This window comes from Hyaena hyaena, unplaced genomic scaffold (assembly GCF_003009895.1).
Source record: "Hyaena hyaena isolate Hyena2069 unplaced genomic scaffold, ASM300989v1 scaffold_84, whole genome shotgun sequence".
NCBI classification, from domain to species: domain Eukaryota; kingdom Metazoa; phylum Chordata; class Mammalia; order Carnivora; family Hyaenidae; genus Hyaena; species Hyaena hyaena.
This window is the reverse complement of record NW_024080716.1, coordinates 3,879,738-3,906,964: the sequence shown is the minus strand read 5'-3', so window position 1 is coordinate 3,906,964 and position 27,227 is coordinate 3,879,738. Positions and strand designations below refer to the sequence as shown.

General features: G+C 37.2%; 1 protein-coding gene across 2 annotated transcripts in view; it reads right to left on the bottom strand.

The window, feature by feature from the left end:
- Window positions 1-5,335: 5,335 nt before the first annotated feature.
- Window positions 5,336-27,227, bottom strand: part of CCDC50 (coiled-coil domain containing 50) — a 60,612-nt gene continuing 38,720 nt past the window's right edge. The window contains exons 6-12 of one of the 2 annotated variants that reach the window (XM_039234217.1): window positions 22,173-22,700; window positions 15,285-15,400; window positions 14,842-14,886; window positions 14,629-14,733; window positions 12,691-12,770; window positions 7,122-7,228; window positions 5,336-5,759 (exon numbers count right to left, since the gene is read on the bottom strand). In XM_039234217.1, the coding sequence (XP_039090148.1) occupies window positions 5,740-5,759; window positions 7,122-7,228; window positions 12,691-12,770; window positions 14,629-14,733; window positions 14,842-14,886; window positions 15,285-15,400; window positions 22,173-22,700 (1,001 nt within the window). In that variant the 3' untranslated portion in view covers window positions 5,336-5,739. The remainder of the gene's footprint in view (window positions 5,760-7,121; window positions 7,229-12,690; window positions 12,771-14,628; window positions 14,734-14,841; window positions 14,887-15,284; window positions 15,401-22,172; window positions 22,701-27,227) is intronic. The other variant, XM_039234218.1, reaches the window with a different exon arrangement.

Genomic DNA, 27,227 nt, shown 5'->3' with positions numbered 1-27,227 from the left:
CTCAGACAGACAACTGTATTCCATTAAGGTTCTGCGCATTTCCAAGAATTAGCTATTTCCTTCTGGGGCCTGGCTACAAATTGGCGATCACTTTGCGTTACGATCTCAGTCAGTTTTTAAACATATCTACATTCCAGATGCCAAAGGGCTTCTTACCAAAAACTCTGAGACTGTCTGGGCATTGTGCAGTGTCTCCCTCAGGAAAGCACTTTTCCAAATTATATACGACAAATGACAGCACCACCTCTAATTTCCTGAGCAACTTGACTTATATGAGCATACTCTTGTACTTTATAATTCAGCACCTTTTGAAAATATAATATTGTGCTGGGATGGATTCTTTTTAAGAGAAACCCCATTATAGAGAATTCTCATTGTGGAACACCATTTTTATATGGTATCTCCCCACTCTATCTCCTCATTATTTATAACACTTCATGAAATAAATACTGGGCTGCCTTTAAGAGGCAGGTGAAAAATATAGTTATTTCTGAAAAAGGGGCATTTGGCTTTCAGTTTATAGCAAGAGCTGAAGTTATAGCCTACAGTGATTTCAAGGGCTAATTCAATCAGGAAAAAAAAAAAAGTTCTGACATCAAAAACCCTCTTACTAAATTTAATAGCTAGAAACTACCTTAGCAATTATGATACGAAATTTAGTGCAACAAAAACATGCCCTAAGTATGCAATGTGTAATAGTATATTTCTTAACTGTCTTCTTACTGCTCTTAATCCTTGCTTTTTTGTGAAGGACACGTCTCTAAAAACCCTGTCTTTCAATTCTCCTATTCTCTGTACATGAACCTCAACAATGAACAATGGGGCTCTCACTAAGATGCACAACTAATTTTGTCCTTAATCTGAAATGCAGAAATCAGCACAGTGTTCACTCACTAGGCTATGAAGTTACTCAAAGAGAGAGAAATATTTTCTAACTTGCTGAGAATACACCACAACATATTAAATGTATTAGGAACGTGTTCCTAGGCAGTGTTTACAAATATGTAAGGGAAGAAGATGGTCTTCAGGACTAGATATTTCCACAAATCAACATGATTGCTTAGATGATTCTGTTAGTTTATCCCGTCAAATACAACCCTTATAAAAACACTCTGGTGTCTTCCTTACCACAGCAAAAGTTTTCGTGGTTAATTTTCTCCTGAAAGTAGTAAAACAGAAATACTCTTCACATCAACAGTTCTCTCATTTCAAGTAAATGTTCTGTTTGGTTTTCTCCCTTTTTTTTTTTTTTTTTTTTTTTTGTCGATGGTATTAAAAACACAAGAGTGTTGGGTTTAATTTTTACAAGACAATAAGTGACTTCACTACACATGATACAACCTTTGGAAATATCTTCTACATAGTCACTATACAAAAGACAGTCAACTCTCAGTTTTCAGGAAGTGACAACCTGAAGAATCTGGCTAGGAAGTTCTGTCTCCTTCCACCAGCCTCTGTGGTCACGCCACTACTCACAGATGGAGAGGCAACTCAGTGAAGGGACAGATCTACCAGTGTGTACATCAGCCATAGCTCAGCGGGAGGAAGTCCAAAGGTTCTGATGGCAGGGATGTTTTGGGATCACCTGTGAATTTTATGTCTCAGTGGAGAGTTGACAGTCATTCACATATAGGAAGCACAGTACGCTGACCTCAGTGAGAATCAAACTAATTTAAGGCAATACTGCTCCAGCAGCAATACTTTGCTGGCAAAACGTGCAAGTCTCATCCGAAAACTAATTCTGTAAGACAAGAAATCTACCAGTTTACCCCTTCCTTTTTGACTTCTCTGGAATTAAATTTCAGTATTTCTAACAGCAATTAAACGGCAGGAGCAACAACAGCCTGGATCCTTCCCTTTCATAATCGTCATCAACAGGGATAAAAGAGATTCTCTGACGAGGAATTTGGATGACACTGTGCCCCATGCAGCAGTATCTGGACAGCCCCCAGTTTGCTCCTTGCTGATCATATTACCTATTATAAGCTAAGGAGAAAAACTGCATTCTATCAACAGTAAGATAAGCAGTTATGGCTTTAAGACACACAGGCACCACCAGAAAGGAGGAGAAAATGGGACCACTTTATCTAGTCGCTTCTCTGACTACGAGCAGTAAGTAAAGGACAAAGTACATTAAAAATCTTTTTTTTCTTTTTGGCTGAAAAAACAGGTTTTGGTTAATTTATGATTGTTTCTAAAAAGCCGGTGTTCTAAGAATATGGCACAATGTGTCTGGTGAAATCTACCTGAACCACGTTCCCTTCCGTGTTAACGTTCCCTACACAAATATTGTTTTCCTAAGAGGGGAAAAAAGCCTTTTAGTGCAAGTTCTCTTCTGTTCTCAGTCCCTCAGAAAGCTGCCTACACAGGGGTCTCATTCCTTTACTTAGAAGGAAGATCTTACAGCCAGTCACCATAGTTATCTTTCAAGAAAATCATCATTGAATAAAGGAATAAATCCTGATATTCCCCAAAGTGATGTTTATACAAAGGCAACGCTCATTAAAAATCAAGGCCCTAAAATGTTAACCACTGATGTGGTAAACTGAATGCACCATATTAGATAGCGGGTGTTCCCAAAGAACAATCTGGCACAAGACAAAAACTAGAGAATATCTGACAGTGCTGAAGAAAAATAATTCTTCATTAAAAGTTAATTATTTTTATAACAAAGAGTCCTGACATGGATGGAAAAGTGTGGACAAAGTTAACAATGAATTTATTCATCATCCAGCTTGGCTGCGACCACAGAAGAGAAGGGGAAAATGGGTCCAGGTCACAATTTTCTAGAGGGAGTTCAGTGCAGCACAAGGCCCAAGGTCACACACCTTGGAATACGTTGATCTAGATCCAACTGGCCATTGCAAATCTGAAAAGGTTTTCCTCCTGGGAAACATCTATCCATATCTTTCTTTTCTAATTTAGATGTTTCTCTATGATCAAAAACCGTTAAGTCTTTTTTGCAGTCCATTAGTCTGTTGCTGGTTGTTGTAAAGTCACTGGAGAAGAAGTAGTTCAAAGTTATGCAAAGTCATTTTCTAAAAATCTCAATGTTCTTTTAAAGCATATGGAGCAACTGTCCAGTCTCCCATAAAATAATCATATCTAACAACGGTTTCACACTCTAAACATTTTTTAACTCCAAACATTTAATCTGACCCTTATCTGACCTTGCTTTCAGGCAATGAGTTACAAAAAGCTAGGTTGGGGGGCAGAAGGTATACAAATCCAGTAGCCTTATAATAAGGCTCCATGCTGTGCTCATTCAGCAATACTAGTGTTAATGGCGCCTCCAGAGAAAAGAGGTATAGAACCAGAAAGATTTTCCAAGGCCAGAGTATTAGTTTACATCACAACATTTAAGCATAATACATTGTGGGCCTAAAATTTGAATTGTCTGTGCTCCAGCAGTACAAAGAGGAACAAAATAAATGTTTCCACATTTATATAAAAATAAAAAAGTGAAAAGCAGAAAACAGAATGAGGAATGTTTGGCACTTCCTTTAAACACAGTTGTTAACTTTTATAGTCTTAAAGATAATAATCATAATATTTGAATAAGAGAATTTAATAAAAGGAAAGGAATTACTCTGATACTCGCTAAAACTGCTTTAAAAAATAAAATAAAATATTTTAAAATTCTAATTTTTAAAAACCTAGGGAAAAAAAGGAACACATTTTCAATATAGATGTTGAACTGGGTGTCACAGGGATCTATGACCTCTGGCACTAAGACAGCTACAACACTAATATCCAGGGGTTAAGCGGCCTCAGTTTTTGAATGAAAATGTCTCCAGACAGCATTTTACAATAATAAATGTGATTGGATAAAGTTCATGAGAGGTAAGATCAGTGCAGATTTTTAAAGTAAAATTGACCATCTTATGAGATAGAAAAATAAACATTTATAAAATAAAAATAATTTGCTTAACTATCAAATAAAAATACATTGTGTTTTTTTTCTTTACAGTTACCACAGAAAACTTTTTAAACATGAAGCAAAACCACAGGGCAGACAAAGAAAAATATAGCATTACTTTAAGCCAACAAGGCCTCAGCTTTGGATACTGAAACCACCCTCTAGAATTTGGCTAAGCCTCAGACCTCCATTTTGTCTGCCCTTGCCTATGTGAATGAAGATTCTGCCTCATTCATTTCATCATGGTCATTCAAAGTCCTATTTTTTTCCTCTTTCCCCATTTCTCGAAAATGACTACATCTCTTAGGGTTTGTTTCTTTCTAGATATCATTTTTCTAAAACTTGGCTCTTTTCCCCAAGTTTCTACAATCAAAAACTTTATGAACCAATAAACATCTTTCTCAAAATAGAAGGACTCAGACCCACTCAGAAACTATTCTAAATAGCTTCCTGAATTCTGCCTGACTTGAAAGACTATCTGGAAAAAGAAGGCAAAAAAGGCAGTTCCAAGTAGGAAAAGAATGGATTAACAACCTTTCCTCCAGTCACCTATGTATCTCTTTCCTAAGCAAACACCATACTTGAATGTCAAAACATCAGATTCATATAATGAAAAATAACACAAAATCAAGCTGAAAGAAAATTATTTCTATATGTCCGTGATTGCCACTTATGTTAACCAACTAGAATGGGACGATAAGTATTTCCACAAGGTGAGGAACTAGACAGAGACTAGATTCTCAACGCGGGATTTAAAGGTCCTGTACAACAGAATCCAATGCCATGTATCACTAACAAATGTGTAGAACCAAATACCTGAATAAAAAACCATTTTATCTACTTCAACTTCATGTTGAATTAATATGATTATTGAGTGATACACAAATTAGTTTTTGAGTGGCTGCCAACAAAAACTGTCGTTTTTTTTAAGGAAGAGGAAAACTTCAATCTATGTCCAGAAAGATGGCATCATTGCTCATATGAACATCTCCCCAACGCCAGCCACTGCCCTTGGCTCTCTATGTACACGTAAAACAAGGATACAAAATTTTTTTTCACTTTTTCACTTTCAATGGACTTTGCACAGACCTGAGTTAAAATTTCATAGAATTAAACTTTGCCAATAAATACTAATAAATAGCCCAATACCCCGAGGCCTCAGAAAGCCTTGCTACAGAAGCAATTACAAGAGGAAGTATCTGAGAATGCCGTCTGGGCCATGTCTCCCAGGAGGGCGTAGAAGGGTGTGCAAAACTGCTACAGTCCTGGTGGTCACAATAACACGTTTCAACTGTTCCAAGTTTGTTTGTTTGATTTAATACTTTATGGTTCTGATGGTTTATATATTCCTGGAGAATACAAAAGCCAAAAGATTCCTTCTTCAATATACCATACACTAATGCACAAAAAAAAAGCTATTTGTTATATTCTTTTATTCTGCATTGCATCCAAACATTGTGTTTTACTCTGATCATTATCTCCACAAAGTTCTAATTGCTAAATCAAGCCTAATCTCTAGATACCAGTACTCCATATCTAACACACTGGCATTTTACAGAGCTTTTAGATACTATATCCCAGGAAGCATTTGCAGCATAGAGATGGCCAACATCCAGAAGCTAGATTTTCTTGTACTGCCCAAGTGATCAGGAATAACCAAAACATTCTGAATGAATTAAGATTATTTATGGTCCAGAAAACACTTGAAGGTATATCCCAGGAATACAAACAGAGGAAGAAAAAAATGAGTGTGGAATGCATTCTGTATCATCCAGTAATATTTGCTACAGTGAGTCCGTTTTCAAGGCAGATTCCGGTTTTTACTGCTTATAATGGAAACCTTAGAAAAGAGAAAAAAAAAAAAAAAAGAAGAAACACCATTAAGGGAAAACCTCTAAAACTGTTTTCTGCCTGCTCAAGCAAAATAATTTATCTTTATTTCTATGCATTTCAAATGGTTGTTTTCTTTGTTCTTGATTATAAAATATATACAGAATCAATGTGTTATTTTCAATTATGTATCAAATGTATGTCAAAGACAGGAAGGCATCCCCTAAAACGTAATGCATGTATATAATCTGGGGAAAAAAGATGATGAGCTACTTCCATTTAGTTCAGTGATGGTGAAAAAGCCTCCAACTAACAGAAATTGTAGTGTATGGGGTTGTTTTGATAATGTCCAAACAATTCCATCTTTTTTAAAAAAAGAAAGATTATTTATCTTGAGAGAGAGAGTACGAGCAAGGAGGGGCAGAGAGAAAGAAGAGACAGAATCCCAATCTGTGCTGTCAGCACAAAGCCTGACATTGAACTCAATCTTAAAAACCGTGAAATCATGACCTGACCTAAAACCAAGAGTTGGATGCTTAACCAACTAAGCCACCCAGGCGCCCCCAATTTCATCTTTTAAATAATATCTTTTGTCTTATTATCAACGCTGGATGTCAGAGTGGAAAGAGTTGGGGTAAGGAGAACTTTTTAAAAAATATAAAACTTTCTAAAAAATTAAAAGATTTGATCTAAAAAAATAAACAAAGATTTGGTCTAACTTAGCCCTCATATTCTTTCTTCATTTCCTTTGCATCTTTTTCTTATATGTGACAGAAGTTTTCTGTGATGAGTAAATGTACGTGTGTACTTTATTTTTTATCTTTTTAATTTTATTTATTTTCTTTTTTTAAGTTTTTATTTAATTTCAGTTAGTTAACACTGTGATATTAGCAGGTATACAACCCAGTGATGCAGCATTTCCCTACATCACACAGTGCGCATCACAAGTGTCCTCGTTAATCGCCATCACGATTTAACCTACCACCATCATCTCTCTTACGGTAACCATCAGGGTGTTCTCTACAGTTAATAGTCTGTTTTCTTGGCTTGTCTGGCTGCCTGTCTCTCTCTCTTTTTTATTTTGCCTTTGCTCATTTGTTTTGTTTACAGGCACCCTTTAACAACATAATAAAAGCTACAAATTCTCTCTGGAGGAAAATGCACATATATAGACAATCTTGTATTCACTGTAAGGTGTTTTCTGTTTTACCTGTTTTGTTTTTTAACAAATGAAGAATACTATAATGATCTTCCAAAAGGAAGGATAACTTACTTCATCACTCTAGTGATATATATAAGACACAATCTGATTTTTCTACCATAGCATGAGCATTATATTAAAAAAAAATTCTACCATACCTATTTTTCCTACCTTTATGAGAAGATTCTGATTTTGAGAAATGACGTGTGGAATTATGCTGGTTTGTAACATGAGTGTAATCCAAATCCTCAGCTTCTGTCATGGCAGGCGGTGGTGGCCTGAAGGGAAGACAAATTTATTTTTTTTTATTTTATTTTTTAATTTTTTACAAATAGTTTATTGTCAAGTTGGTTTCCATATAACACCCAGTGCTCATCCCCACAAATGCCCTCCTCCATACCCATCATCCCCCCTCCCCCCCACACCCATCAGTCCTCAGTTTGTTCTCAGCATTCAAGAGTCTCTTATGATTTGCCTCCCTCCCTCTCCCCTACTATTTCCCCCCTTCTTCTCCCCCACGGTCCTCCGTTAAGTTCCTCCTAATCCTCCTATACGTGCAAACATATGGTATTTGTCCTTCTCTGCCTGACTTATGTCGCTCAGCATAACACCCTCAAGTTCCATCCCTGTTGCTACACATGGCCAGGTTTCCTTCTTTCTCATTGCCATGGAGTACTGCATCGTATAGATAAACCACATCTTCTTGATCCATTCATCCGCTGATGGACACTTAGGCTCCTTCCATGATTTGGCTATTGTGGAGAGTGCTGCTATGAACATTGGGGTACATGTGCCCCTATGCATCAGCAATCCTGTATCCCTTGGGTAAATTCCTAGCAGTGCTATTGCTGGGTTATAGGGGAGTTCTACTGTTAATTTTTTGAGGAACCTCCACACTGTTTTCCAGAGGGGCTGTACCAGTTTACATTCCCACCAACACTGTAGGAGGGGGCCCGTTTCTCCACATCCTCGCCAGCATCTAGAGTTCTTGGATTTGCTCATTTTAGCCACTCTGACTGGCGTGAGGTGGTATCTCAGTGTGGTTCTGATTTGTATTTCCCTGATGAGGAGGGATGCTGAGCATTGTTTCATGTGTCTGTTGGCCATCTGGATGTCCTCTTTGGAGAAGTGTCTGTTCATATCTTCTGCCCATTTCTTCACTGGGTTGTTTGTTTTTCGGGTGTGGAGTTTGGTTGAGTTCCTTATAGATTCTGGATATTAACCCTTTATCTGATATGTCATTTGCAACTATCTATAAGGGAAGACGAATTTAAAGAGATAGTCTAAGTAGTGGTGACTACAGAGCCACTTCTCATTGGACTGCAAGGTAAACACTTTTTATTTTTTTTTGGTAGAAATGCAAAGCCACAATGTAGCAGAATTTTCTTCTTAGTTCTTGGCCTATTGCATAACATTTGGAGTAAATTATTTTACTTTACTGTTCCTTTGCTTTGATGCACATAACTCAGTAAAAACAAATATTTACTTAACACCTAATACACGTGGGGCACTGTACTAAGGGCTAGGGAAACAAAGATTAATGAGATATGTGACCTCTGCTGTTAAGGAGAAATTTACTTTCTTTTGGCAAGCTTTATGAAGAAAAAGAGGAAGAAAGGAAAGAACAGAAGGGAAGTAATAAAGTTAAGGAAAGAAGAAAATAAAGGGAAGGCAGGTGTCAGGTAAGGAGAGAGGAGAGGGAAGTAGGAGAGGCGAGGGAGAGGACATGGGTCAGCATATAAAATTTAGAGCAAAGCTCCCAACTCCACTAGGTGGCAAAGCAGAGCTTAGAGAAGGAAAGGACAGTCACACATTGGCAACTTTTCATGTCAAAAGAAGACAAAATATAAAAAAACAAACATTGGGAAATTTCTACAACTCCAAAATTTTTATTTTTCTAAAATTATGTTAAATAGACCTTTTGCAAATATTTGGAGCTGAAGAAGAACAAAATCTCTCCTTTTTTTGGTTGTTGCTTCTCAAAGGTACACTTAAATGTTGCATTACAAACAGCATGGAACCAGACACGGAAACATAATGTGCCAAACACACCTAACCATGTCCTAGGATATTTTTTGTAACCATATACGCAATCGGGCACACATTAAATGTATACTGCCATTTAGAAAGTTATGATCAGCTTGGTCCAAAGGCTCTGTCATAGAAGAATAAAGACAAGTGATTTCAAATTTCTCCCTCTGTCCCTAAGCAATAGGTCTCTCCCTGGGTATTCAGAGTCTCCAACAGGTCATAATAGGATCCAAACTTGTGTATATATTGACGACTGCGGCATGGGGTCTACTCAGATAATCTCTATTAACTTGCAGGATAAGTCTGCATAGTAGCTGTCATAAAGATATTTCAGAGTTAAATTAGGTGGGATGAAGTAAGTTATCTGTTCAAGCTCACACAGTTGTTAAGTGGCAAGGCTGGGGTTCAAACTCACCCGGACTTCAAATCTGTGCTGTTTACTATGCTGTGCTACGTAGATGTGCATTTTTATTAGCAGCAGTATCTGCATTCAAGACTACACACACACACACACACAGTCTATATATTAAACTTTCAAATGGTATTTGGCTTGTGTTAATACTTTCATGCATTTATTATACACATATAATTAATGTGAGCATAACAAATGATACGGTATTCTTCATTTTTCTTGTTTTTCACTTTGAACTATGTGTTTAACAAATATTAGACATTAAAGAGTGTTTTTCTTTCATTGTCAACTGATATAACATTTACTTTAAAAGTAGTGCTATGAGTTGGCAGGAGGAGTTGAGACAAACAATCTGAATCTAGACTTAAGAAACTCAATTTCAAAAAACAGGTGGTTAAAGTAGTAACTTAGGCCCAAGAAAAAAGGAATGGGAATCAGGGAGTAGAGCCTTGTCTCTACTTTTTTATATAACTCTTATATTAAGTGATCAAAACCCAGAAAAATAATGGGGAGGACTCTCAAAAATAAACAAACAATGGTTACTGCCTCACCATCAATTCCTCATCAAGGAAAAGGACGCCAACATGTGCAACATCGCGCAAAACTCCCACACCTCCACTAGGGTCTCCACACAAGGACAAAACGAGTCAATCTAGAATATGCCCTCGGTCTCTTCACATGCTGCTCTGCTTAGTTTCTGATTACACTGAGAACAAATGTTGGCTCATGGTATTTAGTGGTCCCTACTGAACAGATTCACTGCACTGGAGACAGTTGTTTTAAAGTGAAGGGTATTCACATCCAAAATTAGAAAAATCTTGTTAACCAACAGTTTGTGTCATAGTTTTGGATGTATTAGGGACACCTGTTTCCCGTTGTTCTCATGAAATGATTTAAATGTTTAAGTTAGCAACAGAGGCAAAATACCTTTCAGAATTTACTCAGAAGTCATTTAAGAGGCCCTCCTAGATGCCCAGACTAGGCTGTCTCCTTATTCTCTTACAATACCATGCACTTTTCATCCAAAGCATTCAACATGATAATAGCTGTTTGTATACTTGTGTAGATGATAAATTTCATGCAAAGAGGAAACGGTACTTTCTTGCTAACTGCTGCTTACTCTATGATAAGAGTTGAAGTTAATTCAGATCACCAGCTGATTCTCCATTTCTTTAGAGAGAGTAGAAAATCTTGTAACGGATAAAGAAACTGACTCTTGACCATGAATGTCGCAAGCTCCTCACGATAACTGTTTTCCCTCTACTACTACCACCACACTGAAGTAAACTTCCAGGCACAGGAAGCTTCATGTGTTTCCAGCCTTGAAACCATCTCTTTCTGTGAAATAGCTAGAACCAAACCCACCATAATTAAATGTGAAGGAGGGAAAAAAAAAGGAAGAAAGCGTGAGAGAGGAAATCATAGGCTAATCAGAAAGCATATATTCCAGTATTAGTTGTCTAAGGCATCCATAATAATAGGCTTGATTTTTAACTATGAAAATACAGAGTTCATAAAATTTTCATTTTTGTTTTGTCACCTATATTTATATCTGTATCTACACATAATATCTTTCTGTAACTGGTATTTAAAGACAAATGTTCCCCTCAAGTCAGTTCTATCAGTCATAGGTCACTTTTTTTCCTTTATAATAGCCATTTTTAATACAGGATCATTTGATTATTCATTCTTTCAGTATGCCAAATATTTTTAAAAGTATATGTTAGGGGCGCCTAGGGGCTTAGTCGGTTAAGCATCTGACTTTGGCTCAGGTCATGATCTCATGGTTCATGGGTTCGAGCCCCACGTCGGGCTCTGTGCTGACAGCTAGCTCAGAGCCTGGAGCCTGCTTCAGATTCAGTGTCTCCCTCTCTCTCTGGCCCGCCCCTGCTCACACTGTCTCGCTCCTTCTCAGAAATAAAGAAAAAACATTAAACAAATAAAAAATAGATAAATAGATAGAATGATAAATAGATAGATAAATAAAAGTACGTGCTATATTTCAGAAACCTGTTTTTAACTTTAATACATCTTTTTAAATAGCCATTCCAGATTGTTCTATCATATCTGACGTCAAAATTATTAGTGTTTTAAAGAGCCTCACAATTCTGAAGATTGCAGAGTAAACCTAAAGATTTTAATTCAGCTGACTAAAGGAAGCATAATAAACCACACCTATTAACCTACTGAGAACAGAGGAGTTACTTTTTATTTAACTTGAATATTGCAGGGATGAAAATAAAACTAAATAATTATAAAGTTTGCCTTAAAAAAAACCTCTGGCATGTGCTTAACTAAAAGACAAGAAGAACCAACTTTATACAATTGATAGAACATACTAGTGCTGCCCTAAGAGCTTTACAAACCTGATGTAATTTTCCGAAAGATACTTTCTGAAAGTCCGTGAGTTTAAAAATAGACTATGGCTTTTTAAAAGACACTAAATATATTCACTTTAAGAAAACAAGTCTAGCAGCTTACATGTGGGCACTAAGTGGCAACAACATTATATGTTGTTCAGTGTGAAAAAATTCATGCGTTCGAATTAAAACAGATATTAATAATTACGACCAAAATTTAAGGTTTTAATAGAGTAAATTTTTAAATTGTTAGATTTCGTGTTACTTTTGTCTTTTTGCATAAAATATTCTCTCTATTCGAATCATGTATTGTTTTGAAAAGCAACAAAAATCAATAAAAGACCAAAAAAAAAGATTGCTTTCCACTTCGCCAGCGACTTAAATGTTGTCTACACTTAGGTAGAAAGACAGCAACCGGTCCATTAGCAAAACCCCGAGGCTGTTTGAGAGTGGTCAGAAAGTACGTCCAACCGCAGCCGCAGCAATGTGACCTAGTGGGGTTTAGAATAGTCCATCATGACTCAAATTAAGTGTTTGCCAAGCCTTCGAGACTCCTACAGAAACGAATTTAAGCATGTGTACATATCATGCACATACCACTGTGACCATGGTACCACTTTATAACCTGAGATTTTACAGGAAAAACGTTAATCTCATCCCTTCTCAGCCGACAGACAGAAACTGGTCTGACCAAAAAAGCATATCATTCTTTATATACCCTAGTTTCTGGTAAAATGATCGTTTTCCTGATTTGACTTGTTCAACCCAATTTAAGAATGCAAACAAAGTTTGAGAATAATCCTACAAGACTTGATACCATCTCACAGCTACCAATTTCTGGATCTCCTCTCCCAAGAACACTCTTCTCAGACAATCCACATCTCCTTACTCGCCCCAAAGTCAAGTTCCTCACTCCCCTCTTCAGGTATCATCTTACCGTGCTGGCCTGTCATTCTTAGAACGGTGAGGGTCATCACTCTCTTTTGACTTTGAATGTGCCGATTTAGTTGTTTTTGGCTATCAACAGAAAAAAAAAGGAAAAAAATGAAAAGAAAAAGAAAAACACACATGTAGAAAACAGAAAACAAAGAGTAAGATTATTGGATTTAGAAAATATCTAATTGATGCCAAACTCTAGTAATTTCAAGTTACTTACATTCAGTTGAACAACATACGATATTTTTATATGTGGCCACTCAAAGATTAAAAAAAAAAAAACAATCCAGTCACAAAAGTATGCTGGAAGCTGTCAGTGCGGCCAGATGAATGAGCTAAATACGCATGAACATGCTCCCCCACAGGAGGATACCCAGCCACCCATTATTAACACAACAGCTGCACAGCGGCGGACCAGAACTTCCAGTCTGTGGAATGTAGGTCTGTGTCCTTAAACTTATTTCTGAACATCTGACTTGGGGATGGTGATTTTCAAACTAGGAAACTAAGGAACATTCAATCAGTCTTTTTAAGAGAAGAACTATACTAGCACCAATTACAGAATCTAGAAATTAGGCTCTAATTTGCTGGAACACTTGCTAGAAATGTGGCCTTTCCCCCTTTACTTGCCTGATGTGCAATCCTCAAAAATACCTACTCCTTCATAGCTGCATTAACAAAGAATATGAGTAACTTCCGGGCAATCATTGTAGCTTACGTTTATACAGCAGAAGCATTTGGGAGCCCTTCTACTAAAATGAAATACATCAGGAAAAATCCTGAATTACTAAGAGGGTGAAAGAAGATGATACCTATAAATAATTAACATGGAAATAATACTTTCATTTGTTTTTCGACTGACAACTGAATAACTGAGCAACAGGAAATAGCAGAGCAATACTACGATCATGTTTTCTACGTCCTTTTTTTCCTCCTGATCAAGCTGAGACTGACCGAACCAGAGATCCGAGGGAGGAACTGGAGAGAGAGTACAAGAGAGAGAAAGAGAGAACAGACAGAGCTCAACAGGAACTGTGTCACGGGTACACACCCCAGCTGCATCCTCCCAGGATGAGGACCAACTCCCTCCCTGAAAAGCCTCTACTGGGGAATTCTTGGCCCCCACAACTCCACTGTTCTTCTGTGCTTTCTTCAGTCAAGTCGACCCTGTATTTGTTAGCTGCCAAGTTTGTCTTTGTCCTACATTATATATTATTATGAGGAAAATATATCTTTGTCTCTCCCTGGAAGTCCTGAGTGGCGCAGTACACACAGTAACTAATGAGTGAAGTCTGTTAAACTGAACTTGCACCCACCTCGTGCAACAATTAGATTCCTTCGCAGCAGAATGAACGGCAGTCACTAACCATTTTGTCTAGTGTTGCTGATTAATGAGGGGAAAACAACAGTCCAAGCTCATGCTAGACAGTTCCTACACTCTGACATGAGATGGGTGCTGTGGTAGCCGTCAGCCTGCCATGGATCAAGTTATGTAGAGGAAAGACAAACAGTGGGTACTCGATCACGGATGGACACCAAAAGCACAGAGAGAAAGCAGAGAGAGAAAGAAAAGGCCACTGGGGAAATATGAAACCATGTGAAAATACTACATTCTCCTGAAAGGTAAATATTAGTAAAACTTAGATTACTCACAACCAGTGGCACGTGCAACTTAACTGGTATTAAAATGAGTGGAATGAATTTTTCAGTCTTAGCGGTTACTTTTCATGGTTACTTTGAAGAATTAGGATTTTTTCATAATGAAATAACTTTCACAAGTCGGATTCACATATGCAATACAGGTAACTTGTACACCCCAAATACACTGGGAAAACTTACCCTAAAAGCAGAGTCCCCTTTACAAAAATTAAATAAATTAATTAATTAAAAAATTAAAAAATTTTAAAATAAAAAATAAAATATAATAAAAGGAATTTACCTTCCAATCAGGGTCATGCTTTTTTTTGTCCAAAGATGATTTCTCCCTCTCCTTGGCTTTCTTGTAAGCTTTCTTTTCTTCAGCCATGAGGAGTCTAGCAATTTCCTAAACAAAACTCAGTCAGTACCACTGATTGCAGAGTTGTGGGCAGAAAATTACTGGGCTACTTCTAAAGAGTACTGTTAAAAAACTCATTAACTAATAAGAACTCACCTCATCCTGGGCTACTTGAGCCGCTCTCATGTCCACCTGGGTAGCCTATGGTACAAAAAATAAAAAAATAAATAAATAAAAAAAATTTAATTAGAATCTGTGTTGTCCATTTTTAAAAATCATACCTAAAGATAAGCCAGCATTTCAAAGCAGTTGCAAGTAACATCCTTGAAGTTTAACTGGTATATTTTCACCAGCCACCAGCCAGAGCAGGCCTGTTTTTATCAAATTCCACAGCAGACAGGGATATGGAATTCTGTTGCTAATGCTTACTCAGTAAGTAAAACTAGACACTCTATTCCCATTGCCTTGATTTTCCACCCACAAAGAAGCTATCAGTTTCTCAACTCACAGAGGATCACAATGCTTATTACAGAATCTCAAATTTTATTTAAGAAAATCTAGTGATGATCACCTAAACTTCTGCATGAAAATTTGCTCACCAAAAGTTCTTCTTCTTGCAGTTTTCTGGCAATTTCTGCATCATACCACTCCTGATCCCTGTGGGCCACTCGTGACGGGGTAGAGGCGGCCTCTTTCATCCCTCTTGGCTTCATTCCTGGAAAACTCAATGTAATAAGGCGACTGCATTTGTTTTCTGAAAAGTTGCAAAGTGGTTGTTGTTTTTTTGTTTGTTTCTTTGTTTCTTTGGTATCTAATATTGACAATATTGCCACCACTACAGAGTTCAGTGTAGGGTGCACCTGAAATAATTTCTTCCCCTAGGCACAGAAGTGGCAGTGCAGATTATCCACACATTTAAACAAAGTTACCCACCCAAAAATGCCCAGCAAAAACTCCCCTTTCATATCTTCAATAGCAGGAAATCATACAGTGAACTGTAAGTGAGGGTTTTGCAAAACAGCAAGTGAAAAAAAAAAAAAAGGTTTGGTTACTGAAATTAAAAAAAAAAAATCAAGAAAGCTAGAGTCAGAGTTTTAAAGAGGCTAGGCTGTCAAGACTGGAGGAAGTGAGTCTTCTAAACTCAGCCTGGCATACTTTACTTCAGAAACAGCATCACCTGAGAGTTACATGACAGTCCCTGTTCGCCAACCGGTGGCCCTATCATGGCTTCTGCTATGACAGTCAGCAAACCCACCTGCTCTGGATCTCTCCTATAGCTTCGGTCAGCTCAATGCTGTTGCTAAATTTTAGGGAAGATATAACATAAGGGAAATACCAGAGAACATAATGACCTTACATGTCTATTCCTCTGAGAAAAAAGGAACATGGGGTACTGGTGGGGAATTTTGGCCTTTTACTATGAAATTTTATAAGCAGCATGTATTCTTTTCATAACTTTTAATCAAGTGGGATTTGCTAATGTTTATTCCAACACTGCAGATATTTCCCCCTAGGTATTCTTTATAAATTAGAATTATTGGGGCTCCTGGGTGGCTCAGTCAGTTAAGCGTCCAACTTTGGCTCAGGTCATGATCTCATGGCTTCTGAGTTCAAGCCCCGCGTCGGGCTCTGTGCTGACAGTTCAGAGCCTGGGGCCTGCTTCCGATTCTGTGTCTATCCTCTCTCTCTCTGCCCCTCCCCAAGTCGCACACTGCATCTCTCTCTCTCTAAAATAAACAAACAATAAAAAAAATAATTATGCAATGATGTGAATGTATTATATTCAGAAGTAATAAAACATTTTAATGACATGGACAAGATTAACCATCTGGAATAGTGACTTTCAATAAATGGATTATTGAAGGAAAAAAGAAAATGTACTCCTAATTACCTACTTCTTTGTATCAGTGATTCTCAGCCCTAGCTATATATTAAAACCACCTGAGGCACTTTAAATAAATATATAAATATTTGACTCAAACCTGAAGGACTCTTTAAGTAACCTGAATGAGATCTGGCCTTTGGTAGTTCAGGTTAATTGTTTTAAATCTTAACAATTGATTCTTACTTGAAATTGGCACTGAAACTATTAGTTTACTGTATTATGTCCATCAAAATAACCATACATTAATTTTCATCAAAATGCCTCATACACTTGATTCTCTTGCTTTAAACACAAAGTAAAAAGAATACAGCTAAATTCTGGGCACATGAAGAAATTTAAATTATCTGGTGAAGCCTCTCTTTGTAGAGCTTTGAACTTAGCTCTGTGGTAAATCCAAAAGCCACAGACTCATCTGTCCCTCCCACAAATATAGACTATTAAACCTCGCTTTCTTAGCTTCAGGCATTTAGCTCCTGTGTACCCAGAATACCAAATCCACTTCCACTTCCCATCATCTCTAGAGCTACTGAATCTTATATTGCTGGGCTGGGCTGCCCAGATTTCTGAGTGGTTTGGGACAGTCAGGAAACAGAGGGATACTCATAGAGCAGATCATATTTAAATGAAATATAAACCTCCCTGAGTTATGATTAGTTTGTTCATAACTAGAAACCAATATTTCAGGGAAAAGAAATGGAATTAGAGAGGAAAGTTGGCACTGGATAAAGTCTGTGGAAAGAGGTTGTGATACTATGCTCCTACCTATAGAAAAAGGGCACTTCAACAAACACCTAAAGGCCTTGTTGAGTCTGACACACTTATGCCTAACTCCTTCCATTTTGCCCCCAGTGAAAGAAACAACAGAGTGGGATGTGTTCACTAAACCTTCTCCCTTCTTATGCCTTTTCCTCTACACTGAATTCACTGAGAAAATATTTTTATTCCTATCAAAGACACTTGGAAGACATTCAAATCAAACAGTCAAATGAAAAGACTTATTTGGTTTGACAGGGTGATAAGATGGTCACCTCCAGGCAGTTTAAAGAGAATGAAACATAGGTCAATGGAATAGAAGAGAGCACCCAGAAATAAATCTGTGCATACATGCGCAATTAATCTATGACAAAGAAATCAAGAATATATAATGGGGAAATGATGGTCTCTTCACAAATGGTGCTGGAAAACTGGACAGATACATGCAAAAGAGTGAAACTAGACCATTTTCTTATACCATATACAGAAACTAACTCAAATGGCTTATAGACTTGAACATAAGACCTGAAGCCATAAAATTCCTAGAAGAAAACATAAGCGCTTAGGGACGATTTCTTTTATTTGACACAAAAGTAAAGGTGACACAAGTAAAAATAAACAAGTGGGACCACATCAAACTAAGATGCTTCTGCTCAGCAAAGGAAGCCATCCACAAAATGAAAAAGTAACCTATGAAGAGAAAATATTTGCAAATACGATATGAGGTTACTACCCAAAATATATAAAGAACCCATACAATGCAATAGCAAAATACAATTTGATTTAAAAATGGGCAGAATGCCTGAGTGGCTCAGTCAGTTAAGTGTGTCTGACTTTGGCTCAGGTCGTGATCTCATGGTTCGAGAGGTCAAGACCCACATCAGACTCACTGCTCTCACTACTCTCAGCACAGCATCCACTTTGGATGCTTTGACCCCCACCTCTCTCTGCCCCTCCCCAACTCATGCTTACTCTGTCTCTCTCTCTCACTCTCTCTCTCAAAAATAAATAAACTTCAAAAAAAAAAATGGGCAGAGGAACTGAATACACATTTTTCTAAAGAAGGCATACAGATGGCTGACAGTAACATGAAAAGGTGCTCAACATCACTAATCATCAGAAAAATGCAAATCAAAACCATGACAAAATATCATTTTATACCTGTTAGAATGACTATTATCAAAAAGACAAGACATAGTAACTGTTGGTGAGGATGTGGAGAAAAGGACCCCCATGCACTGCTGGTGAGAATGTAAACTGGAAGAGCCCCTATGGAAAACAGTATGGGGGTTCCGCAAAAAATTAAAAATAGGACTACCATGTGAGCCAGCAATTCCACATTTGGGTTTTTATCTGAAAGAAACAAAAAGCACTAACTCAAAAAGATATCTGCATCCCCATGTTCACTGCAGCATTATGTACAAAAGCTAAGACGTGGAAACAATCTAAGTGTCATTCAACATATGAATGGAGAGAGAAAACTGTGGTATACATGCAATTAATATTATCTAGCCATAAAAAAGGACATCCTGCCATCTGCAACAACATGGACAGAATTTGATGGCATTATGCTAAGTGAAATGAGTCAGAGAAAGACAAATACCTTATGATCTCAATTATATACAGAATCATTAAAAAACAAAACAAAACAAATGCTTATAGATACAGAGAACTGACTGGGAGTTGCCAGGGGAAGAGGGCAGGGAGTGGGGAAGATAGGTGAAAGGGGCCGAAAGGTACACACTTCCAGTTTAAAATAAAGGGGCATGATGACGACAGTTAATTGCATTCACTGTATATCAGTTATTGTTAATAATTAATATTGTACTGCATATCTGAAAGTTGCTAAGAGAGTACATCTTAAAAGTTCTCATTATAAGAAAAAAAAAACCTTGTGCCTACATATGGTGATGAATGTTAACTAGACTTCTGTGAACATTTTGTAATATACACAAATATGGAATCATTATGTTGTAGAGCTTCAACTAATATAATGTACATTAACTATACCTCAACATAAATCAATGAATTCATGAATGAATGAATGAATGGTTAATTAGTAAGTATCTGAGATAACCTCTCTCTCAGTCCCAAATATCTAGCGCATAAGGACTTTATGTGAACTACTGATATATCACTGGAATTCACATGTCTCATAAGCAGAAAATCTCCATAAAATACTAGATTTCTGGACTGCCAGGACTGCCCACTAAATGTAGTACGCCTTGTATCAGAGGTAAAAAGAGCTTATGTAAGTATGAAGAAAGAACTTCAGATACTACAATGTCAGATAGTACAACGTAAGGCTGTACACTTCATTATAGAAAACAGAGATGCTTTAAAATTTTTTTACAACGCAATTAGTTGAAGGAAATTAATTAAATGGCTGCTTTCATCTTGGTAGCCTTAACAATCCAAAAACTTGCTTTCAAAAGATCAGGTGAGCCATACTTAACAGCTTCACATTCAATTCTTAATCTAATCCTCGCTTGTCTCCTGTTCATCGTTATCCAGATTAAGGACACAAAGACCTTCCCCAAAAATGGTCTTCCCCAACAAACACAAATAAAACTTACCTTTAAATTCTCACGGAATGAAACTGTTAAAAGTACTAGTGGTTAAGACAAACCTATTGCAAGCTTGAGATAAGGTAAAATGATGGCTGACAGATTATTGGTTATTATGCAAGAATATGTTTTAATAAGCCAGTCTGAAACTTAAGGGATGTCCTAGCAGAAATGTACACGTGTTTTATGTCCCTGAGAGGCTGGAAGTTAACCTGTAGAAAAATCAATTCACTATTATGATTTAGTAGCTTATTAGAGAAGTTACCCTCAAAGATGTTATGGTTTTACTGTCTTTTAGAAAGTTAGACAATCTTATATTTAGTTTAATAACTGTATTTTGCATTCTTTTTTCAACTGCCTAAAAAAGCCTGCCCTTGAATTCTCTCACTAGCTCTTTGTCATTCTGCTAGTTTCTTAATCATTAAGTTAAATAAAACTTTGGTGTATGCCAACAACTTTAAGAACTGTGCTTTTACAAAAACAAGAATAGACACCAGTATTTAGTAATTGCATTTTAATGTAACCTTCTACTTATAGGGTCACAAAATCAATGCCTACCATGGCTAGGAAGATAGAATTTCTAAAGCTGAATATAAAATGACAGACCAGCAGCTATGTTGTAGCCATCTGAGTACCTGCCCAGCCACCTTGTTTTTTTAAACCACTGTGCTGGGTCACTGGGGGGCTTACCCACAATTCCAGTAGTAGGGTTGTGAGTCAGTGTTTCATTACACATTAGTTTTACTCGTCCTAAGCCTGTTTAAGAAACCCTCAAGAATAACTAAAAGCCGTTAAAGATTAACCAGTCCTCAGAGCACTCTGAAAAGGTCAGAATCACAGAATCAGAAATGCAGAGGCTAGGGCAACTCTCCCCCATGTTAGGACTCCAACGAGTCTTTCTACGTTCGAATATAGTATAACTTACTCTAGACAGATCCTATCTCTTCTCCTCTTCTCCCAAAGTATATCTAATTTATGACTTTGTTTACTTTCACTCCATCTTTATGGCTTGACTTATTAACCTTTGAGGCTCAGATCCAAGCATATATCCACAAACATAAAGCCTGAGGCAAGAATATTTTCAGCAGATACTCAATATGGTTGCTGAACTGAATTTTCATTTTCTTTATGACCAAGTCTTTTAATAACTTAAATGACTAACATGATAGAAAGAGATAACACGACAGGAGAAACCAACTAAATCAATCTGAATATGCAACCTAGAAACCAGTTTCCAGACCCAGAAGCAGAGGTTGGCTGGGCAACAAGGAGGAGGAAAATAAGAAGGGATACCTCCTTGGTACTCTCCAATAACCCTTGCATCTCCATAAAACTTCAATGAGAGTATAGTAGAGCCAGGAGAGGAGTATGGTCTAATTATGACTTACAGTGGTAGAATACAAGGCAAACATCACCACACAGCAGTTTCCAGATAAGAAAAGAGAGAACCATTACTGGGTCAATGAAGGACTACAGAGGTAAGCTTCCGACATGCCAGAATATTCACCTTACTCCCAAACAAATGCCAAGAACTTACCCAATACTGGCATTTCAGAACACCAACTATAACATTAGAGTTGTTGATGGTTAGAGCCTAGAAAGTAATTTAAGGAAATGATCTTCAAACTTTAAGTACAGAAAAATCACCTCAGGTCTAAAACGAGTCCAAATTGCCAGGAGAAACTACAGACATGATAATATGTGTGAGATCCAGAAAGCTGCATCATTAGGAAGCAGCCTGGCTGATTCTGACAAAAGTAGACCGAAGCCCACAATTTGAAATATGCTGTTATAAGAGAATGCCTATCTGATCTCTCACTTTACATATGGGAAAGAGGAGATCAAGAGAAGCTAGGAATTCCAGCCTTGCTGATTTTCTAGTTAGGCAAATAATACGAAGACGGTGTCAAAAGATCTGACTTACACCCAGAAATATAGGAGCTGTGATTTGGTATCTTACTCTCTGGTGTATGGTCTTGGCAAATGAAGAACTATATCTGGGATGGGCACGTCCACTGCAGCGTGGGGCTGGAAGGACTTTGTAAGGAATTGGTGTGTTTTTCTTAGAAGGCAGTAGTAGAAATGTACAAATATGTTTCTTCTTCCTATACACTTGATACTAAGTAGATACCTTTTACAATATTTGGCTCCAGGATTTGTTTCAAAGCCATGAATACAAACTAGAGAGTAAAAGAATGGGTTGGTGAAGATGCTTATTAAGTACATTTGCTTGTATGTATATACGTGATACCAGGATTTTCAGCACAACTGTCCTTTATTACCTGTGTCATGGAGTTGGAGCCGTTTCTCACTCTCTGAGAAGGGAGGAGTCCTGGGCCTGTGTTTCCTTTCTCTGTGCTCACCTTGCCCATGGTCCCTCCCATACACAGCTTCCTTGCAAGGAAGCCCTGTTTTCTGTGAAGACTTGGGTGACAGTCGGTCTTGGTGTCTGGACAATTTTTCCCAATTCCGAGTTCGATGGCTACTCTTAGCCTCCCGGTCATCAAATCCAGTGCTCAGAAACACCTCACCACTGATCTTGGGAAGCGGAGGTCTCCAAAGTCTCTCATGATCAGCCCGTTTCCTTTCATGCTGCTCAGAGTCAACTTGGGGACTGCCCCTCACTTTGCCCGAGCTATAGGAGGACATACATTTCCCTGATGAACAATAATCTTCCAGCTCTTCCGAGTTCTCCGCTGGATGTAGGGGTTTCTGTTTCCTTTGCTTCACAGCGTTTCCATCACTTTGGAGTCTACAAGACCTTGAGACTCCAGAACCCAGTTCCCTTGCCCTCCTTGACTGCGGCTGGTCTGAGTGGAAGTGGAGGGATGTGAAAAATAGAAATGTAGGTTAACGTAATGAGAGTATGAACTCACCACACAGGAAAGACAGGGCCCACGTTTAATGTATTTTAAAATGGAGGAGATTACTTTTTCAACTTAACAAACTGTAAAGAGGGAATGGGCATTTACTGGAATGGTCCATGCATAGATGAAGGATTCTGGGAAATGGTCAAGAAGGTAAAAGGCTAAACTTATGTGAAATATCTTAAATCTGAAAGACGAGTTTGATTATGATTAGGGAGATTTAATATAGTACTTTAATATTTGCCAATAACAAAAACCAAGGCTGTTACATGTTAAATTCTATGTATAAAATCAATTTGGAAGTACTATGGAGGGAAAGTAGGGGTTGAGGGAGTCTCACAAAACAGAAAACAAGTAAGCTTTGTGATAACTAAGCTTTCCAGGAAGAGGCTTTCAAATATTCTTATTGGAAATGACAATAAATCTCTATCAGAATGTTGCTAGTTTCCTTTAGGGTCTGAGAAATGACCCAGGTTTTAGTATTCCCCTACTCTCTCTCCTGAGATGGCCAAAACAAGCATTCCCAGCCATGCAGTTCAATGTGGAAGGGGAAGGAGTAGAGAATTTTAAGTGAATAAATGACCCTGTTATCTTCAGGTATAACTCTGCGCCCAAACTTACTTAAATTTTGCAGAGTGAAAAATTAAAAAGAGATGCCATAAAAGATTACAGGAAAAGGAGCCCCTTCCAGCCCTACATTCATTTCAAAAAACTTTCCGATGCTGTATCCTTTGTATAAAAATACAGAATGTGCTAAATATATAAGTCCCAAATGCAACATAAATTTCAGTAACAGCATATAGAGGAGTGCTTTGTATAGTCTCATTCAGGCACAAGACTACTGTGAAAATGAAGGAAGCTCCTTGCAGGGCATATTTAACATTTTCTAAGACCCTTAGTACATTCTGTATTAAAAAGAAATCATGGGGCGCCTGAGTGGCTTGGTCAGTTAGGCATCCAACTCTTGATTTTGGCTTAGGTCATGATCTCATGGTTTGTGAATTCAAATCCTAAATTGAGCTCTTCACTGACAGTGTGGAGCCTGCTTGGAATTCTCTCCCTCTCTCTCTCTCTCTCTTTCTCTGTCTCTCTCTCTTCCTCTTGTGCTCTCTCAAAATAAATAAAGAAAAAAAAATCCTAATTCTAAGAAAACTATTAAGTTATCTAACGTTTGCTCCCTACTGAAATTACTCATGTGCTGAATTGCACCTGAAACAGCTACCCCAATGTGATGGGATGTAGAGGAAATAAAGGACTATACATTTTCTCAGTTTTTAGAGTTTTTGTTTCATGTTTTTGTTAGGTTTGTTATTGTTAATCTAATAAAGGAACTGAGAAAGAGGACATCTGTGCTAAATGTACCACTGATGCCATAAAGCTTCTCAAAAACTTCAAATTGTTTCCTCTTGAGCTTTCCAGACAAAAAGGAAATTTGCTTAAAAGGTGATATCTAAATTAAGGTCTGTTTTCTAAAATCATATGAAGAATTTTTTACTTTTTACATAAAAGCAAAAGTGAAATAGAACAATTACTCTCTATGATAAAAAAAAAAGTCTCTATTATGTTACCAAACTATTATTTTAAGTGTGTCTTGACAACTGAGAATCAATTGACTACTGCTATGAATTATTAATATAATATTAGCTAGCTACTTAAATGATAACTGCATCCAAGGAACAATGGCTTAGTGTTAATACCAATGTCCTCATAAAGAGGTGCATGAATGAAGTCTGCCTTCTAGCCCACAAAAAACAAGAAGGGTTCTGTATCTGACAAGGATGTGAGGCTATGATTGTTCTGTCTGTGGTGATTTTAATTATTTCTAAAAAGTTAGCTGATAATCAGTTTTACTTTAGTTAAGTGTGTTGCAGGGGTTAGAATAGAGCTGTCACTATATTTTCATAGAGCTGACAGGAAAAAGTATCTATTGTCTACTTCACTTGTGTTATCTTCAAACCTGGGAAAGAAAAAAACTGCAATGGGGACTGAGACTTGTATTTTTCTTGTGAACAAGTTATTTGGCAAATATAATTAACTTACCTACAGCCAATGCATATGCATTTATATATACACACACATATATATGTATATACACACACACATGTATGTAGATATACACACACACCTATGTGTGTATATATATATGCACACATTTTATTTGTGTGCTTCCATGTTTGTCTTTCAAAATAAGATGATTTCTGTTTGGATATTCAAGATCCTGTCATACACACATAACACTGATATATGTATGAACAACAATACTTTGGAGTTTAGGTCCTCACCAAAATTACATTACTTGATCTTTTCAACAACCATGTGAAGGATGTATTTTTAAAATCTCCATTTTCTAGATGAGAGAAAGGCTTTAACATGATTACAGTAGATAATTTCTCAACATTACAAATGTTCTAAGGAAGGAATGGAACTTGAATCAAGGTCTTATGACTCCAAAGACTATGACTTAAAAAAAAAAAAGACTAATATGCCTGTAATACAGGTCAGTGGCTTTGAAAGAAAAACATGGATTCATAAATGAATAAGACATACGATTTCAGCTGATAATAATCTGACAGATGTTTTAGATAATTTCAGGTTTGTAGGAAATCTATAAAAGATCATTTTTAAGATTTACGCTTAAGCAAAATCAAAGCTGAAAAGAAGACCCCTTCCATAATGATCTACTGTAATTATTACATAAGTAAGGCAAAAATCAAAGCACACATAAAGACTGAGAAGTACACTTAAAGAATATCCTTATGTGTTGGGAAAAGACAACTGCAAAGAACCTAAGAATTACTTTGAGCATATGAGCTGACTTATGATGTGGTTTCTGTGGAACTCCACTCGGTCTATCTCAAATGAATGAGGATCACACATGTTCAGCAACATATAAACTTTCAACAACAAAACAACTATAAAGGAATTCCAATATTTACAAACATATGGCTCAGGAAGTCACAATTTTATGATTTTTTTTAACTTGTAGATGTTCCTGAAAAACCACTGAATTCTTAACACAGACAGTCTCCTGCCCTCAAAGATGACAGCACTCTGGTCAAAACAACCAGATTTGAGTCTCAATTCAAATTAGTGTAAGGTTTTAACAGAAAGAGGCTAAATTTAATACTTTAGTATACTTAATTACTTGCCATCCTAATGTTTTTCTTGACTTAATAGTTAAATAGTGACTTTTATTTGCAGTGAACAGGATTCCAGAGCAGATTTAAAAATAAAGACAAAGAAAAAAACACCAGAGCACACTTACAAGGTTTAAAATTGAATCTGAAGAATAAACTCTTTACATTCTGGCCTCCAGCACAGAACATAGCAATGCTGGGGTTTTTTTTTCTTTTTAAATGATGTGATACATGATTTCATTAGAAAAACAAGCATAATGAAAATGGTTATCAAAAAAGAGCTGAGCACTTTACTTATGGAAGAAGAGCATATCATGCAATGGAGAGAGAATCAACGTGCCTACTAACTACACCACAGAGCTGAGCTCTATTGATAACAAAATTAGAACAACGTGACTGGGCAAGACCATACTCACTGTAATAATCCTAACATCTACACATGTGTTCCTTTCATTCCACTCATCAAACACAAACACTTACTTACCTTTTATAATGAAATTACAGAGAAGTAATTGATAATTCACAAGAGCCTTTGGGAACATGGACCTTAATATCTTTACTCTCTAGAATCTGCTTTAGGTTTTCCTAACTTATTATCCTAAGTATGGTCTATCAGCTGAACTACAATCAATACTGATGCTAGAATTAGAGGAAATGTCTTTCCTTGGACAGATCTTTAAACAGGACGGGACAATACTTGCAAATACTCGTTTCCCAACACACTAGTAAGATAAAGAATCACCAGCAGCACCACCGCCACCACAAAGCCATCACCAGCACCGCACTGCAAAGGCAGGCACTAGAGAAGAGAAATTCTGAAGGGACTTCTCACCCTCAGGAATTTTTCTTTATGGTAATAAAATAGCAAGATGGCAAAATAGCAAGGACAAATAATGAACACACAATCTTAAAATTTAATTTTGTCATCAGCATACATACTCATCGGCCTGTGTTTAAAATGCAAGAGCTTTGTTACCCCGCTGAGGTGTGGTGTACCATCTTCACTGTTTATGGCACTTTGCGGCTCTGGACATCCTGCCCAAACTTGCTTGAGAAAGATCACCCCCCATTTTCTACACCTCAGCTTATGTGCTTAGAATGTAGTACAGCATTCCAAGTGGCTGCAGCACGCAAGAATGCATGCCAAATCTTACAAAACGACAGCTGTTTTAACAGCCATGAATATGGCTCTGGTCATCCAACTAAGGACCAGATAAATTCATTACATTCACAGAGAATTTGGTCACAAATCCATATGGATCCTGAGGTCACTTTACAGACAAATTTAAAGGGGTGTCTTATGGCTGAGTCTAAGGATAAAGGAAGTCATAAT